This window comes from Arachis duranensis, chromosome 8, assembly GCF_000817695.3.
Source record: "Arachis duranensis cultivar V14167 chromosome 8, aradu.V14167.gnm2.J7QH, whole genome shotgun sequence".
Lineage (NCBI taxonomy): Eukaryota > Viridiplantae > Streptophyta > Magnoliopsida > Fabales > Fabaceae > Arachis > Arachis duranensis.
This window is the reverse complement of record NC_029779.3, coordinates 47,466,171-47,481,940: the sequence shown is the minus strand read 5'-3', so window position 1 is coordinate 47,481,940 and position 15,770 is coordinate 47,466,171. Positions and strand designations below refer to the sequence as shown.

General features: G+C 32.0%; 3 protein-coding genes across 4 annotated transcripts; all 3 read left to right on the top strand.

The window, feature by feature from the left end:
* Positions 1 to 1,878: 1,878 nt before the first annotated feature.
* Positions 1,879 to 5,146, top strand: LOC107463432 (uncharacterized). The gene is given in 5 exon segments (XM_016082229.3): positions 1,879 to 2,285; positions 2,373 to 2,608; positions 4,058 to 4,170; positions 4,427 to 4,586; positions 4,589 to 5,146. Coding segments are annotated over 5 exon segments (1,005 nt in total). The 5' UTR covers positions 1,879 to 2,011; the 3' UTR covers positions 4,811 to 5,146.
* A 474-nt stretch (positions 5,147 to 5,620) lies between these two features.
* LOC107463426 (rhodanese-like domain-containing protein 4, chloroplastic) lies at positions 5,621 to 9,372 on the top strand. The gene is made up of 8 exons (XM_016082221.3): positions 5,621 to 6,429; positions 7,039 to 7,141; positions 7,228 to 7,308; positions 7,487 to 7,561; positions 7,675 to 7,749; positions 8,171 to 8,251; positions 8,393 to 8,587; positions 9,037 to 9,372. The coding sequence occupies exons 1-8, from the start codon at positions 5,789 to 5,791 to the stop codon at positions 9,082 to 9,084; spliced, it is 1,299 nt and encodes a 432-aa protein (XP_015937707.1). The 5' UTR covers positions 5,621 to 5,788; the 3' UTR covers positions 9,085 to 9,372.
* Positions 9,373 to 11,229: 1,857 nt separating this feature from the next.
* LOC107463431 (histone H3-like centromeric protein CENH3) lies at positions 11,230 to 14,739 on the top strand. 2 transcript variants are annotated; one of them, XM_021129934.2, is made up of 7 exons: positions 11,230 to 11,433; positions 11,534 to 11,574; positions 12,441 to 12,501; positions 12,650 to 12,759; positions 13,460 to 13,534; positions 13,773 to 13,848; positions 14,373 to 14,739. In XM_021129934.2, exons 1-7 carry the CDS (start codon positions 11,394 to 11,396, stop codon positions 14,426 to 14,428), a joined length of 459 nt encoding a protein of 152 aa, XP_020985593.1. In that variant the 5' UTR covers positions 11,230 to 11,393; the 3' UTR covers positions 14,429 to 14,739. The 2 variants fall into 2 exon arrangements, with proteins under 2 accessions (XP_020985593.1, XP_015937714.1); XM_016082228.3 differs by having other exon boundaries at positions 12,647 to 12,759.
* The last annotated feature ends 1,031 nt before the right edge of the window (positions 14,740 to 15,770 follow it).

The window sequence follows — 15,770 nt, the reverse complement described above, 5'->3', positions numbered from 1 at the left end:
CTAATACTATCTAACGTGTAGATTATGGCAAATTTACTTTAATTCATTTAAATACTTAAATGAAATGGCACTTGATTAAATTTTTTAGATTAAACCAATTAAAAATAAATAGTGATATTAAGAAGATAATAATTTAAAATTTTATTTAATTTAACATCTATAATTCTTTATACATAATATTTATAGTTATATATTTGTTGTATTTAATATTATTCATATTTGGTTAGTTGATAAGCCCGTTTGTTTTGGACGTAACTTTTTTTAGATTTTGACTTATGAAAAATAATAGTATTAATGTCTGGTATAATTTTTAAAATTAAATTACAGCTTTTTTAAAAGTTATTTAGGAGTTTATAGAAAAATTAAAAAATAACTTTTCTCATAATATTATTATTTTTTATCACATTTCTATAAAATAAACATTTTTAGAACTAAAAATCTAAACACAAAATAATTTATTTATAAATTATTTTTAATATAACTATTTATTGTTTAAATTATTTAAAAAAAAAACTTAATTAAACTGTTTATCTAAACTTAATCTTTTCAGTAGTTCAAACTTTTACTTAGACTAGATAGAAAAAATTAATTCTGAAAACAAAAATATCCAAAATTGGATCCGTTGTTAGTATCAATCTTGTCATGCCCAATATTATCATCATATCTTAACTCTTACATACTTCAAAATTCAAGGCTCCAAAATTCAAATGCATTATATAAAGAGAAATTCTTATTTACATTATGAAACTTAGATTTATTTGTTTTTTAACATGATCACTTGCTTACCACACCAAATTGCCCAATCTTCATTTGATGTTAAAATAAATCAAATATAAAATCCGTAAAGAATAATGATAAAGGTTAAAGACTTACCTATAGTTGTTTACAGTGGTAGAGCTTAGTTCAGATAAGGGGGGCCACGGCCCCCCCAAACTTTTTATAAAAAAATTAGTAGTACTTTTTTAAAAAATAAAAAATAATTCAATTGGTTTAAATACTTTACTATGACTTAAAGTACCCAATAAATTTAATAAGCAACACTCTTTTTACCTTTAAGTTTAAATATAAAAAATTAGATATTTTTATTTATTTAATTTAATATTATTTTATATTTTACTATTTATTTAATTTAATTTTTTATATGATAAAAAATAATTGAATATTCAATAAGTATTAATATTATTGTATTTGTATAAATTGATAAAAAAAATTCAATAAATATTATAAATTTTAATATTTGTTCTTCTAACTTCTTCTTTACATATTCTACAGGATATATATTTAAATTTTATTATAAAATAATAATGAAAAATTAAAGAATTGATGCATTTTTTAAGAGGAAGACTAATATTTAAGAAGGAGAACATATAATTTTTACAATATCAACACATGTAGATAGTTTTTCTACTTTAATGAATCGCGAAAAAAGTGAGATACAACTTTTAAAAGTTCAAAAAGTTACATCTGATAAGTTTGACCTTAATTTTTTGGAACGAGACCCTGAAAAACAGCTTTAAATTTGGCAATATCACCAAAACCAGAGAAATGAGATTAGACGAGCTTATCTTAAATGGAGTCCATATAAAAAGTATTTTGACAATTATCTTCTATGTGGCCCCCAAAATTTTATTCCAAGTTTTGCCACTGGTGGTTTATATATAAATTAATACATATAAAATTAATAATTAAATTATTAGATAATAATTTAATTAAATTTATTAAATTATCTAATAATTTTTAAATATTAACTTTATATGAAAATAAAAAGTATGGGGTGAATTTTGAGCAAGAATAATATAAAGTTAATAACATTTGTGTGGATATTGCAAATCATAAAATATAGTAATATGTTCTACACCACTTCTACTTCATTTGTGCTTCCCTAATCTGAACTGAACTGAACTGAACTGAATAACCGTTTTCCATTCTCTTGTTCTATTGGCCCAACAGATTGAACTATTCTTTTAAAAAATAAAAATAATAAATAATAAAAAAAAAAGAAAATCGAAAAATGGCCGCAGCTATCTCACTCAGACGCAGCAGCTGCCGTCTCCTCCTAACTCGCTTCCACAACTCAGCCACTCACGCCGGTCAACACGGCGGCGCCACCACCACCACCACCAGGTGGCTAGAAACCATAGCCTACGAAGAGCTGCGAGCTCATCCTGAAAAACCTTACACTTCAACCGCCTTCTTCATCCATGGCTTCCTCGGATCCTCAAGAAACTGGAGATCCTTTTCTCGCAACCTCCTCGCTTCTCTCTCCAATTCCTCTCCTTCCTCCAGTAATCTCAATCTCTCTTTCTCTCTCACTTTTCGGATCTCGAAGCTTCTGAATCCATCGATTTAACCTTTTTTATTTTTGTATGCAGATTGGAGGACAGTGATGGTGGATATGCGGAATCACGGAAAATCGGCGGAGAGGAAACTGGATCCGCCACACGATATGGAAAATGCGGCGAAGGATTTGGCCGATTTGGTGAAGGCTGAGGAATGGCGTTGGCCTGAGGTTGTGATTGGTCATTCCATGGGTGGAAAGGTTGCTTTGCAGTTTCTTCAGAGTTGTAGCCGCGGTGAATATGGAGATTCAGCTTTGTGCCCTAAACAGGTTTGTCTTTCCAAACAATCACGGTGGAGGATGGAATATGGATAGTAAATTTTAGAATTTTGTAATTGTAGCATTTTAAATGCCTCTAATTAAGTAACTAACTTAGATTGGTTAAGTAGTTAGCTCACTCGCTTGCTTAAGTTAAGTGTCTGGAGTTTGAATCTCGTCTTGGGTTAATATTTGCATAACGATTGTTTGTTTTATAGACATTCTTCCAAACACTTACATTTTAGGAAGCATCTCATGAATCCTAGTAAACTTCAGAAAGAGAAACAATACAATGGCTTGTACCGTTTCAAACTCACATACCAACTCATTGCAAAAGCACACAAATTGTATAGCCAAGCTAAGAAATACACTGAAATACTATGAAACCTTGAATTTTCTCCTTGTTTTGTCTATGAGTTGGAATGTGAGTTTGAAAGAGTACAAATCATTGTATCATTCTTCACCTTTTTCTTTGGTCTACATTTTCATCCCTTATATGGAACTAGTCCTTGAGTAGACCTTAAATTTCCAATGTTGAATAACTGATATTAGCAATATAAGCATTTTTGGTGTCATTCTTAGGATAAACTTCTCCTAGCGAAAATTCCATATGCTGGGACTAAGATATTGTCCTGCAATTCTATTATTGCATCCCTAAGCTTGATATCATAGACAAACCACAATTGAACTTTTCATATTTCTTTAAATTGGTTGTTGAACAAAATTTTGCGCAGCTGCCTTATTGACTCCGCTGTCACTTTAAGCACCTCACTGCAGTTTAGAATAAAAAACGGTGGTACCTCATCCCTATGAATTTGTTTGATAATGCTCAATGTTTGTCGGATTTTGGCCCTTTGTTATCAGGGTGTCTAATTGAATTTCATGGGCCTTCTGTCCTGTGCAAGTACCATTACTGATTAAGAAAATATAGTCCAAGGCAGCATGTGTCCATGTTACTGCCTAACACTTGTCTTTTTACGTGTATGAAATAATGGCTGCACTTGCAGGGTTTTTTCTTACTTTGGATTAGTGCAAGAAACTCATCTTCTTCAATGTGTTAATGTTTGGCCAAAGTGAAAAAGAAGAAGAATAATTCTATGTGAAGTATATATTATGTAATATCCATATCCTCATGAGTGGAAATGAAATAATTCGAGACTTATGTAGTAGCAAATATATTGTTAATCACTGTCTCTACATTTCAACTGTCTTTCCTTGTATACTGTTTCTTGTGCTGTACAGTATTTTGATTCCCAACTATTATAGATTTTAAATTGAATAATTTGCAGTTAAGCCAAATAATGTAATATCCTTTTTTTGTTTAAACTATTATCCTTTATCTGTTCTGCAAAAACTTTGAAGTGAACTTGATTTATTTATCTAGTGCTTAGAATTTTACTGTTGGATACTACAGTTTCAATATATTGTTTTTAAGAATTTTCTATTGTTGCTGAAGAACAGCTCTGGGTATTGGACTCTGTCCCTGGAGAAGTGAACCCTCTAAATAGTAATGAAGAAGTTCGGGATGTTTTAAGGACCTTGCAAAGTTTGCCATCACGAATACCTTCTCGGAAGTAAGACTCTTTCGCTGGACTTAGGACATCATATTTCATTCTTCTTTCTTTTGATGATGCCATCATTTGTATTGGCTGTCAAAAATATATAATTAGAGTCTAAAAGAATCGATGGCCTATTGAATGTGAATTGAATTTACCTTGTGATTTTGCCCAATCTTAATTGAAATTTTATCACAAATTTACAATATGAGAAAATATTTCTCAGCCCCAATCATCATTCTAGTTACTTAAATGTGGTTTGCATCTCTTTCAGGTGGCTTGTTAATCATCTGTTAGGACTTGGTTACTCTAAGGCATTGTCAGACTGGATAGGCACAAACCTCAAGAAAGTTGATGATCATGAAACTTGGGTATTTGATCTTCAAAATGCTCAGCAGATGTTTGATTCTTATTGGTAACTCAAGCAGATTAACTGAATGTCTTCAAAGGTACAGAAATAATAATTGTTCGTGCCGAAAAAAGTGACAGGTGGGACGAAGATGCTGTTGAGCGGATCCAAAAACTGGCGAATAGGGAAGCAACCGAGTCTCTTGGAAAAGTTTCTTTCAGTCTTCTTCCAAATTCTGGTCATTGGGTTCATGTTGACAACCCAAAGGGACTGCTAGAGATTCTAGCTCCCAAGATTTCATCCCTTTAGTTCATGATTTAGTTGGATTTGCTAAACAGGCATGCGGCTCACCAAATACTTTAACAATTTTTAGAATTTTACCTTGGAGAATCTTAAACCTCCCATGGTAAGATTCCATGAATGTCTATAGTTCAGAGTGAAAAATCCTATACTGTTAGCAGAAGTTAGTCAATACTAATGTACTAAGAAATTATATTTATTGGGGGTGTGCTGTTGTAACAAGCTCAAAGCATAAAACACCAGAGCAATTTGCAGCTTATAATTTTTTTTTTCAGAATTTTTGTATTAATAATCTTACCCCTGCCTGAATGGCCATTCATTCATCTAATGCACTCTTGTTATAAACATTTTAAATTTCAAAAGGAAACGAATTGAAAATTTGAAATAAAGAATTTCACATGAAGTATTCATATTGTTCTGTCTCCTAGGATACCAAACATGTTCTAAGCCTCTAATACTGACTATTTAAAATGGTACTAGAATAACCGCTAAGCAAAGTTAATACTTAATAGTACTATTCTTTTTTTATATAGAAAAGTTAATATTACTATTATTATTATTGTTATTGTTTTTTTATTATTACCAGTAGAGTGCCTATTACATCCCTTACTGCAAAGTTTTTGCACATTTTTCACACGTTTCCAAGCACACAATTTCATCAAAGATGAAATCATGAAACCTCAACTCAATCCTCATCAGCTTCATCTCATCCGCAATCTCCACTTGCCAAACAACCATTGGTGTGTTTTTCTATCCCTGTACACGTCATCACCTACCTGACACCCAACCTTAATTGCACCAAGCCACCTCCAAACACACTACCTTAAAATTTGTCAACTACTCAAACTTTCCAATTTTTCCAAAACTTTCCAAAACAACAACAATACCCTCTTGATTCTTAAAGAATTCCCATATGTTATACCCTGACACACTTTGATTGAATCACATAAGAGTCTTTGTGACATAGGAATTAGTAACAATTATGCCATGGAGGCTTTCAATGCTACTGTTGCAAACTTGACACCAACAACATCTGTTCTTTCTCACAGAACAAAACAACCCAACAAACTTTCAACACACCCAAAAATTTCTGCATGCAAAGTCTCAAACTTTTCAATCTCCAGAACTAGAAACCATAAAAAAATTCTATTCCTTCAATCAGCAGCATCAATTTTCAGTACTGCACAACTTTCTGCTACTGCACTCACATATGAGGAAGCTTTGGGGCAATCTTTGAATTTCAGTAGTTCTGGGGACTTTGATGCAAATGGGGTTGTGGAGAATCTTCTCAATTTTGCATCAGAGAACCCTCTTGTTGTTTTTGGAGGTGTTGCTGTTTTTGCAGTACCATTGGTTTTGTTTCAGGTTCTCAAGAAGCCTAAACCATGGGGTGTTGAGTCAGCAAAGAATGCATATGAAAAACTTGGTGCTGATTTGAATGCTCAGTTGCTTGATATAAGAGAAGCTGTGGAGATTAGGGAAGTTGGAACACCAGATATTAATGGTTTGGGGAAGAAATTGGTGTCAATTACTTACAAGGGTGGTGATGATGATAAGCCAGTGTTCTTGAAGAAGCTTGCATTGAAGTTCAAGGAACCTGAGAATACCACATTGTTCATTTTGGACAAGTAAGAAAAAAAGAAAAAAACTTTGTTTGGTTTGGTTTTGTTTTGTTTTCTTTTGTATGCATAAAAAGAAAGTTCAAGAATTCTCTGAGATTCATATGCTGTTTTATGCTCTTATGATGCATTTAATAGGCCATAACTTGGACCAAGCATGGACATAAGTATTTCCAAATTCCAATTTCCACGGGTTCTAAATAGCGGTTGCTGTCACTAATGAATACCTTGTGGTGTCTAATTGTTTTTGTGATTGTAAATTGAATTTTTGTTGTGGCATATCATGTGATATGGTCCGCAACTAAGGAAAAAGAAAGCCAAAATAAATAGAGCTAGAAGTTATATTTCAATGTTGTAGTTTTGATGATCTCAAAGCTAGAGTTGATGATTACACCTGTTGATGAATCTTTGCTGATTAGTATGATCATGTGTTGCATAGTCATACTTGGATGTGATGATTTATGTTACAGATCACGTTGCATCTCTAGTGAGAAGGTTTAATATTTGAACTTAAGGATTCAATTATATTAAACCAGAACACAATTTTCTGCTTGCATTTTGCAAAAGAATGTATCTGAACTCTGAAGCTGATTGAGTGAAGTTTGTGATGGAAGCCAGATTTGATGGGAACTCTGAACTGGTTGCACAACTGGTCACAGATAATGGATTCAAAGCTGCTTATGCCATTAAGGATGGTGCAGAAGGACCTAGAGGATGGACGGTATTTCTTGTCGCCACTCGTGTGTAATTTATTTAATTTTTTCTCTGCTGATAAATACACTGACAATGATTGGAATTAATATGCAGAACAGTGGTCTTCCATGGAAAGAACCACGGAAAGCATTGGATTTTGGCAATCTGACAGAAGCTATCTCTGATGCAATAGGAGTATGTATCTGGGATTAACCTCATTTCGATTATAGTTTTCGATGATCATATGCATATGAAAAATACTAGAGTAACTTTTTGGCTTACTTAATAGTAGGAACATGCTTTCTGTTAAATTTAAGGCTCAATTGAAATTATTTTGGAGAGAAATCAGGTGTTAAAGGGTGCTGTATTGCAGGATACTTCTGATGGCTTGGCTGTTACTCTTGGAATTGCTGCAGCTACCGGCCTCGGCCTCTTGGCTTTCACTGAGGTTGATCTGATGAGCTTTTTACTTACAAAATTTTCCCTTAGAAGAAAATCCGTTGTTGCGTGATTCTACTAAAATAGAATTACTTATTGATGATGATTCTACTCTGTTTGTAGATAGAAACAATTCTCCAAGTATTAGGATCAGCTGCACTTGTTCAGTTTGCAAGCAAGAAGCTTCTATTTGCTGAGGTAAGTAGTTTTTTTTCGGTTGCTCCATACATGAGCTTTTCAGCTTATGTCATTGTCTATGCATTCATTTTATAATTCCTCCTCTAGTTTGAGTCTATTGAGACATTAAGTCAATTTATAAAGCAATGGAGGAACATATTCAGCATGTAGCTATGTATTCAAGAAAGGACCCTAAATCTAATTTAGAATGCAATACAACAAGGAGGGTTGTGTTAGGCTTGCGACAACCCACATAAAACTTTGTTGCATCCCAATGCATTACCACGACGCAATGGCACGAAGACATAGAGATGTCTTTGGTCCATGTAACCGACCTTACGTAGTGGAATCAGGCTTTGTCAAAGTTAAGATTTATTCCTATTTATGCTTGTTAAGTCCTCAAGCAATCAAGCTATAGCATTGGTTGATTGTTTAATTGTAGGATCGAAAGCAAACACTACGGCAGCTAGATGAGTTCTTGAACACCAAGGTTGCTCCTAAAGAGCTTGTTGATGAAGTAAAGGTACTTAAGATTTTTCTTGATTTATGTTGAGAAATGAGCCATAGTTATTTGTTTTGATACATACTAGTTAGTTGATATATTATATCTAATTCTCGAAATTTTCGTGTTAATCTCGTTGAATTTAATGCTTTCATATATCAGCAAATTGGAAAGGCTTTTCTACCAGACTCCACTGAAGACAAGGCTCTTCCGGAACCAACAGAAAGTAGCACTGTACAGAAAGCAGAAGCTACTATTGACAACGTTGCCGAGTCGAAAGTAGACATGGTTCCAGAAACTGAAAACAAGGATGAATCGTCTCCAGTGTTGCCAAGACCACAATCTCCATATCCACATGTAATGTCTTAGCTCCTTTGCACTCTTGAAGTTTTAATTTTCTATGCTGATTCTGTGTGGTTTTGATGGCCATATATATTTTAATTTGTTCTAGTATGAGTATGAGCTATGAATTAGAATATTATTACAAGATTATTGTGACAAATAATTGTTTTTGTCATTGGCTAATATCACAATGATTATGACCTACACATATTGTCATCTGTGCATTAACCTTGGATCAAATTAGGGAATTATTATAACCTCACTCGTCTGCAAGCATCAAGAGTTTGAATTCCGCCTTATGTATACAACAACCTATTAACGACAACAGATTCTTAAATGGAGTTTAGATCTATATTCTTCTAACTAACGTATCTAAATCCTAAATCATAAACCCTAGTATCCCGAAAAACTCACTCGCCTATATTGAAATGTCCTTGAATACTGTGTAAATTTTATTTTTGCAGTATCCTGATTTCAAGCCTCCAACATCTCCTACCCCTTCACAGCCGTAATATACAAATCAATTGTCAGAAATAATCAAGATTCTAGCAAGTGTATCAAGAGCTATACAATACTACAACCAATGATGTTCCAAGAAATTCTTAATAGTTGAAGATAAGATCCATGCTACAAGTTTGTAAGGACTTGATGGTCTTTTTATGAATATCCTTGTATTTGTGGTATAGTAGTTTTTGTTGGGATTTTGTATAATATTACCTCTTTTTAGTTTTGGTGTAATCAAATAAGATTTGTTGTACAAATAGTTTTGCAATGTATTTGATTCAAGACTTGTGGTAGTAGGGTAGCTGCTTCTTGTTGAAAAATATGCAAATTGATTCCTAAACTTTTTTTTTCAAGTGTTAATTTTACATAAAACAAGTATATTATATTCTTTTAAACTTTACATTAATGTTTTAATATGCAATTTTGACATTTTAAACTTTGTTAATGGTTGACAACAAAATTGTTAATATGATTAATTTGCACATTTGAAAAACTTTATGAAGTGATCTACTCGTTTTCAATCTAACATGTAAAATTAATGGAACTATACAAGTTAACAATGAATTCACAAATATAATTTATTTCTAACAACACTAAACCATAGAGAAATAAATTTCATTATTATTGAATTAGGGATCAATAATTAAAGAGAAAATTATCAGAGACGAAGACTTCAATCTCAATTCACCTAATACAAATATTATAACTACTAATATTACTATAAAAAATGTTAAAAAGTCAATATAATTTATTATTTTTATGAACAGCTAGCCAATAATATTTAAAAGTATAAGTTAAAAACTTAAAAATATATTGTTAAATTGCTAAACTAAAACAATTAGACCGATAATAAAAAATATTGGCCAAAAATAATAAATTTTACTTGTCTTTAAATTTTTCTCTATTACTATTTATACTATTTCTTTCCTAAGGAAGTCTATCTTTAATTATCCTGAAAAAAAAAAAATCTATGTCTAATTAGCCTAGCTTTTCTTGTGCTTGTTACTTAGGAAGCACCGATACGACACGCGATACAGACACGACACGACACGGATACGCCGACACGTTCTTTTTATAAAAAACTTAGACACGACACGTTTAGGATATGTTGTGAATTAAAATTTAAATAATATATTAAATTAATAAAATATCATATTATAAATATAAGAGGAAATATAATTGCATAAAAAAGTCTAAAAATTATGCAATTATTAAAAAAAATAAAAAATTTAATCTACTCTTACCATCTCGCTAACAATAAATGTATCAATTCTTCTCCTCCAAGTCCATCATCCGTAAATACCACAACTTCTATGTTTGGTTCATCTAAAGATAAATATGAAACCTCACTCAGATCTGGACTGTTGTCATCAACTCTGACGTCCCACATGCTGGTATCTCCTTTTTTATAATCTTCACTCATTCTAGATAAAAGTCGGAGATTAGTATGAACATATACCAAATCTTCAGCTCTAGAAGGATTCAATTTGTTTCTCCTCTAAAAATCACAAAATCGGATCGGACTCGTTCGGATTCGTGTCGGACTCGTTCGGATTCGTGACAGCTTCACCAAAATTCTGCATCGCAAAAAGACACGCCACCGATATGCTCGTTTGAAGTATCCGTCGAGTATCGATGTCGGATTCGTGTCCGACACGGATACGCCGGCACCATAGGAGAATCCGTGCTTCCTAACTTGTTACACATTCTATACATAAACCTTAAATTCTAAAGCTTTCCTAACTCAAATATTAAGGGTTAAGTGCATTAAATTATTATCTAACTAAAATAATTTAAATTAATCGAATGGTTAACTCAATTTGTTCATTTAAATATTTGTTGAATGTTTAAATTTTACTTTATACAATAAATAACTAATCAGTTAGACACTTAAATAAAATGTAGATTCAATTTATAAGAGATTGATTTTTTACTCGTAGAACTAAAAAATACAAAAAAAAAAGAGGTTAAAACTATATACATAACAAAAATTGCAATATCAAATTAATAGAAAGGTAAATTATAATATAACCCTTTTAGAGAAAAAAAAAGGGGAGAAAATAGAAATTGAGTAACGGTCAAACGGAGGGGAGAGATATTATTTTGTTTTTGAAAGTTAATTTAAGAGAAAGTATTACAAAATTTTTGGAAAACAAAAAAAAAAGATAATTAAAAAAAAAAAAAGAGAACCCCAAAAACTGAAACCCCTCTGTCAACCTCTCTCACTCTGCATCGCTGCCTCGTCGTCGCCGTTCTCTGGTTTGGTCACCGGCGCCGGTGGCCGTTGCGGAGTCTGTTCGCTCTTGACAACCTTCTAATGGCAAGAGTGAAGCGTATTCCAACACCTAGTCAAAAAGGTACCAAATTTTAACCTTTTCTGTTTTTTCATTTCATTCAATTTCAGTTTCAGTGTTCAATTTCATTTTCATTTGGTTTGTGTAATGTGAAAATTTTCAGGTAAGAAAAAAGTAAGACCATCACAAAGTCCATCGCAAGCGGTACTCTCTCTCTCACTCTCTCTCTGAGTTCGTTTCATTTTGTGTGTGTTAGTTTGAATGTTAACTCTCCTGGTGTTAGGCTTAGTTAGGGTTTGGTCACTGAGGTTTTGGTTCTATTTGAACTAGTTTTTGAAGTGAGTTTGATTTTAATTTTATGCTATTGTTGCTTCGAATTTATGAATTTTCATTAGATCTACATGTTTTTTAGTTCTACTTGAAAATACCCGATTTGCTTGATGTGTTGATATTATGTGAGCTAGATGCTGACTTAGTTTGTTCATTTTTTATGATTTTCAAACATAGTTTGCGTAGGTATATACAAAGTCTTACTTTTAGGGTTTTTATTTTTAATTTTTAATGAGGTAACTAGCTGAATTCCTTAAGAATTTTGTGAGGGGTTTGATCCTTGGCGATGTGTGTTGAAGAGTGTCTCGTGTCAGGTTTACCTGGTTAGGGAAGCTCCTATCCCAAAAGGATTAGTCACTGATGTTGGTGTTGGATATCTTGGGTGAAACAGATTTTGATAGTTACATGTTTTTGTCAGAAATTCAGACAAAATTTATAGCTTTCGATGATGTCTCTACTGGCATGATTTGCCATTATCAATGAATTTTATTTTACTTTACTTTTTGTTTTGGATAGAAATGTTATTTCCGTATGACTTCTAAGGTAATTATGTTAAAATCTTAAATGCCTTCAATTAGGTGAATATATTTGTGATTAGATTTTATATTGAGGTTGTGTCAAATGTTAAATTCTTAGTTTTAGGTGATTTTGACGCTTTTATGTTACCTTGCTTTTGATGGAACTGATTTGTTTCACATGTTTCTTTATTTATTTATTTTCTCCATTTGAATGTTTGGAAGTCTGGTAGCAGAAGGAGGGAAGATGGAGAAGAGGAGCAGGAACCAGAAGCGGGACGAGGATGTATGTGCACATTATTTCATAAGGAATTCCATGTTTGATATCACATTTCTTTTGGCTTTCCCTTTTTTGGTCATACTTATGTTTAGTTGTGGTTTTTGAATGTTTTGTCATTTGTCTTCTGTGTTTACAAATTGAAAAATTGCAGCAGCAGCACCTAAGAAAAGGCGTAATAAGCCAGGAACAGTAGCCCTTCGTGAGATTCGTAAATTTCAGAAGAGTTTCAACCTACTCATCCCAGCTGCCCCCTTCATGAGATGTGTGAGTTGTTGACTCTTCCTTAATTAATAGCACATGGTTTTTAGTTTAAATTTTGTGGCCTCTGTATATCTGCATTTCTGCATCATCTGGTGAATGCAATGAAGATTAAGTAAATGATCAAATTTGTCCATTCGCAGGAACATGTAATGTTTTCTTTCGCTATCAATTTAGTTTTCCATACGGTAAACTGATCAGTTTAAGCACTAAATTTGTGTCTAAATATATACATTTAAAGATTAAGTGATGTGAGAACTAATTTGAGTGTCTATTCGCTCCTTTATATTCATATAAAAGTTAGAGGCCGCAAGAACGATTTAAGTGCTAATTTTTAAACCACCAATGAGGGCTAAAACGAAAATTAGAGAGATATACTTACTGCACTAATACTTAGATTTTCCTGAGGATACTCTAACACTATTTTACTTCAACTGTGTTTTCATCATGATCACTTTCTATCCGAAGCAAAGTTTGGAAGAAAATTTGTTTTGATTGACACTTGGAATCACATTAAAAATAAGACTTGTAGATTGCTTGCTCTACTTTGTTTCACCTTTTTTTCTCATGAAAGTGCTTGAAGATTGTGCTATTTACAGTATTAGTATCTCAATTATATTTCTGAAATATGTCACAGGTTTGGCTGATTTAAATTCTAGGGAAGCTTGTTCTCTTTTTTGTCATAATGTTTTCACTTTTGCTGCAGGTCAAACAGATTACAAACCAACTATCTACGGAGGTCACTCGCTGGACAGCTGAAGCCATGGTAGCACTTCAAGAAGTATGCAACTTTTTCCATGCTCAAGCCAAGTTTTCTGCCAAATTTAATCATATTTTCTTTGGAATGAAAAAGGATAGAATAAAATGGAGGGGGGAAAAGGAGTGGGAAATAATTTGCTTCCCTGTGTTTGGAATATTATTTTGGATAATACCCTTGTAAAGTTTCAAATTGCTCAGTCTATTACGAGTTTACAACATAACATATTCATTCCATCGGTTCTCATTTAACAATCTTGCAGGCAGCTGAGGATCATCTGGTTCGTTTGTTTGAAGATGGAATGTTGTGTGCTATCCATGCAAAGCGTGTTACTCTCAGTAAGTCGACAAATGCTCTGTGCATTCCTCTAATTTTCCTTTCATTAACAATCATATCAGCCATGAATTTATATTTTCATATATTTTGCTGATTTTATTGGTGATGAATGATTTCTCCCTTGGCTATTGATGAATAAAATATTTTTTACCTTATATAGTTTAGGAACATTAGTAAGAAGATCATGTAAATTACATTTGAGTCACGTGTAAAGTGAAGAATTGATCACCTTTGAACAATTTTGATTAGAGCGATACAAAATGAAAAATATTAATCTAGGGGTGACTAATTTTTCATTTCGTAACTTTCACAACATTGCTCACTTTAGAGGATCTGATTCTAGGGTGTCATATTAGCATACTCAAATAGTTCAAATATGCCCCAAACTCAAACTGCACATGCTCTGTGTTAAACCATATTTTCTTTTAAAAAGTTTATAAATCCTTTCATGCTGTTTGTTAATTAATTTATGTCTTCCATGATGGTTTCTTTCAGTAACCTGAGTTTTTCTGTTTTGGTTCCTCAGTGAAAAAGGACATAGAGTTGGCCCGGAGACTCGGAGTGATAGGAAGACCTTGGTGATGAGCATTGGTCACATTTCATGCTCTGGTGTTATGTAAAATCTTGACACCAGCAAAAGGGGTTTCAGAGAAGCTTTTGCTACTTCTAAACCACTCAAATTGAACTCATTATTTGTCAATTAAGTATTAGTAGGAAAATTAGGCTAACTCATGTATTTTCGTAGGTGAATACTAAGTTAGATTCTGTTGTAAAATGAGAACCTGTCGTTGGGTGGAAAAAAAATTGATGAATGTTTGGTAAATATTTTTTTTTAACATATCTGTCACAATGAACATTTCAATACTATTATTGGCATTCATGTTTATTACTTATTTGAAGGAACTCATGGAATATTAATGCAGATGACCCTAAATCCACTATGTGAACTGATTTTATAGTCTTGTATGGATTTAATGAATATACTCATTTATTACTGGAAGGAATTTGACAAGACTAATAAAGCACTTTTGCAAAATAACAAGTTAGGTTGTTTTAGTGATTAGTTCATTAGTCCGTTTAAGCAAGTGTTGGGATTCGAATCTTGCTTTATGCATATAGCAATTTATTAGTTAGCTGTAAATTTTTAAATGAAGTTTAGCTCCATGACGGATTAATCCTTCTTATTGGGTTGGGAAATACCATGGAAAAAAAAAAGAGAAAAAACCTTAAACGGTTCTTGATAATTACTTCGAAATATCCCTTCCGACTCTTAATCTTTACTTTTATGAGATTGCTTAACCCTTGTGTTAATATTTTCTATCGGTATTAACGGAATAAGCCTACATGGTATGTTAAACTGTTGATTTATCTATTAAGAACCAACTAAGATTAACAAATTCTTTTTTGTTGGAAATTTCCTTTTTTAATGATACTTATCAAGGCCGTTTAGTTTTTTTTTTATTTTTTTATTACTTTTTTAAATACATTAGCTAAATACTTTTTTTATTTTTACATTACTTTTTTAAATACATTAGCTAAATTTATTGTGTAAAATTAAAAAATATTAATGATTTTTAAATTATTTTTACTTATAAAAATTAAATAAAAGATATATTAATGATTAAAGTGTTACGTAAATATATTTTAAAGAGAGATCATTGACAAAAAAAATTAAACAATCTTATGAAATTAAATATCAAAGATCAAAATATTTTTTTGTATTTAAAAATCTGGTAATCCTTTAAAAAAAATTATCAAGCTGAATTAAGTATTCACTAAAAAAAGGAAACTTTTACAAAATAAAGTAAAAATTACATGAAAGCACTTCTATAATTCTGCTTATTTCGGTGTTAAACTGTTAATTGAATGCTCATACTCAAAACGAATATAATGGTATCTAATGCTTATATTTTATTATAAATAT

Bases quoted from the DNA above. Each gene is read 5' to 3' on its own strand.
- LOC107463426 (XM_016082221.3), top strand. From the start codon at position 5,789: ATGGAGGCTTTCAATGCTACTGTTGCAAACTTGACACCAACAACATCT. The intron at 6,430-7,038 runs GTAAGAAAAAAA...GATGGAAGCCAG, and splicing joins ACATTGTTCATTTTGGACAA to ATTTGATGGGAACTCTGAAC. The intron at 8,252-8,392 runs GTACTTAAGATT...TTCATATATCAG, and splicing joins AGCTTGTTGATGAAGTAAAG to CAAATTGGAAAGGCTTTTCT.
- LOC107463431 (XM_016082228.3), top strand. From the start codon at position 11,394: ATGGCAAGAGTGAAGCGTATTCCAACACCTAGTCAAAAAG. The intron at 11,434-11,533 runs GTACCAAATTTT...GAAAATTTTCAG, and splicing joins TCCAACACCTAGTCAAAAAG to GTAAGAAAAAAGTAAGACCA. The intron at 11,575-12,440 runs GTACTCTCTCTC...AATGTTTGGAAG, and splicing joins CACAAAGTCCATCGCAAGCG to TCTGGTAGCAGAAGGAGGGA.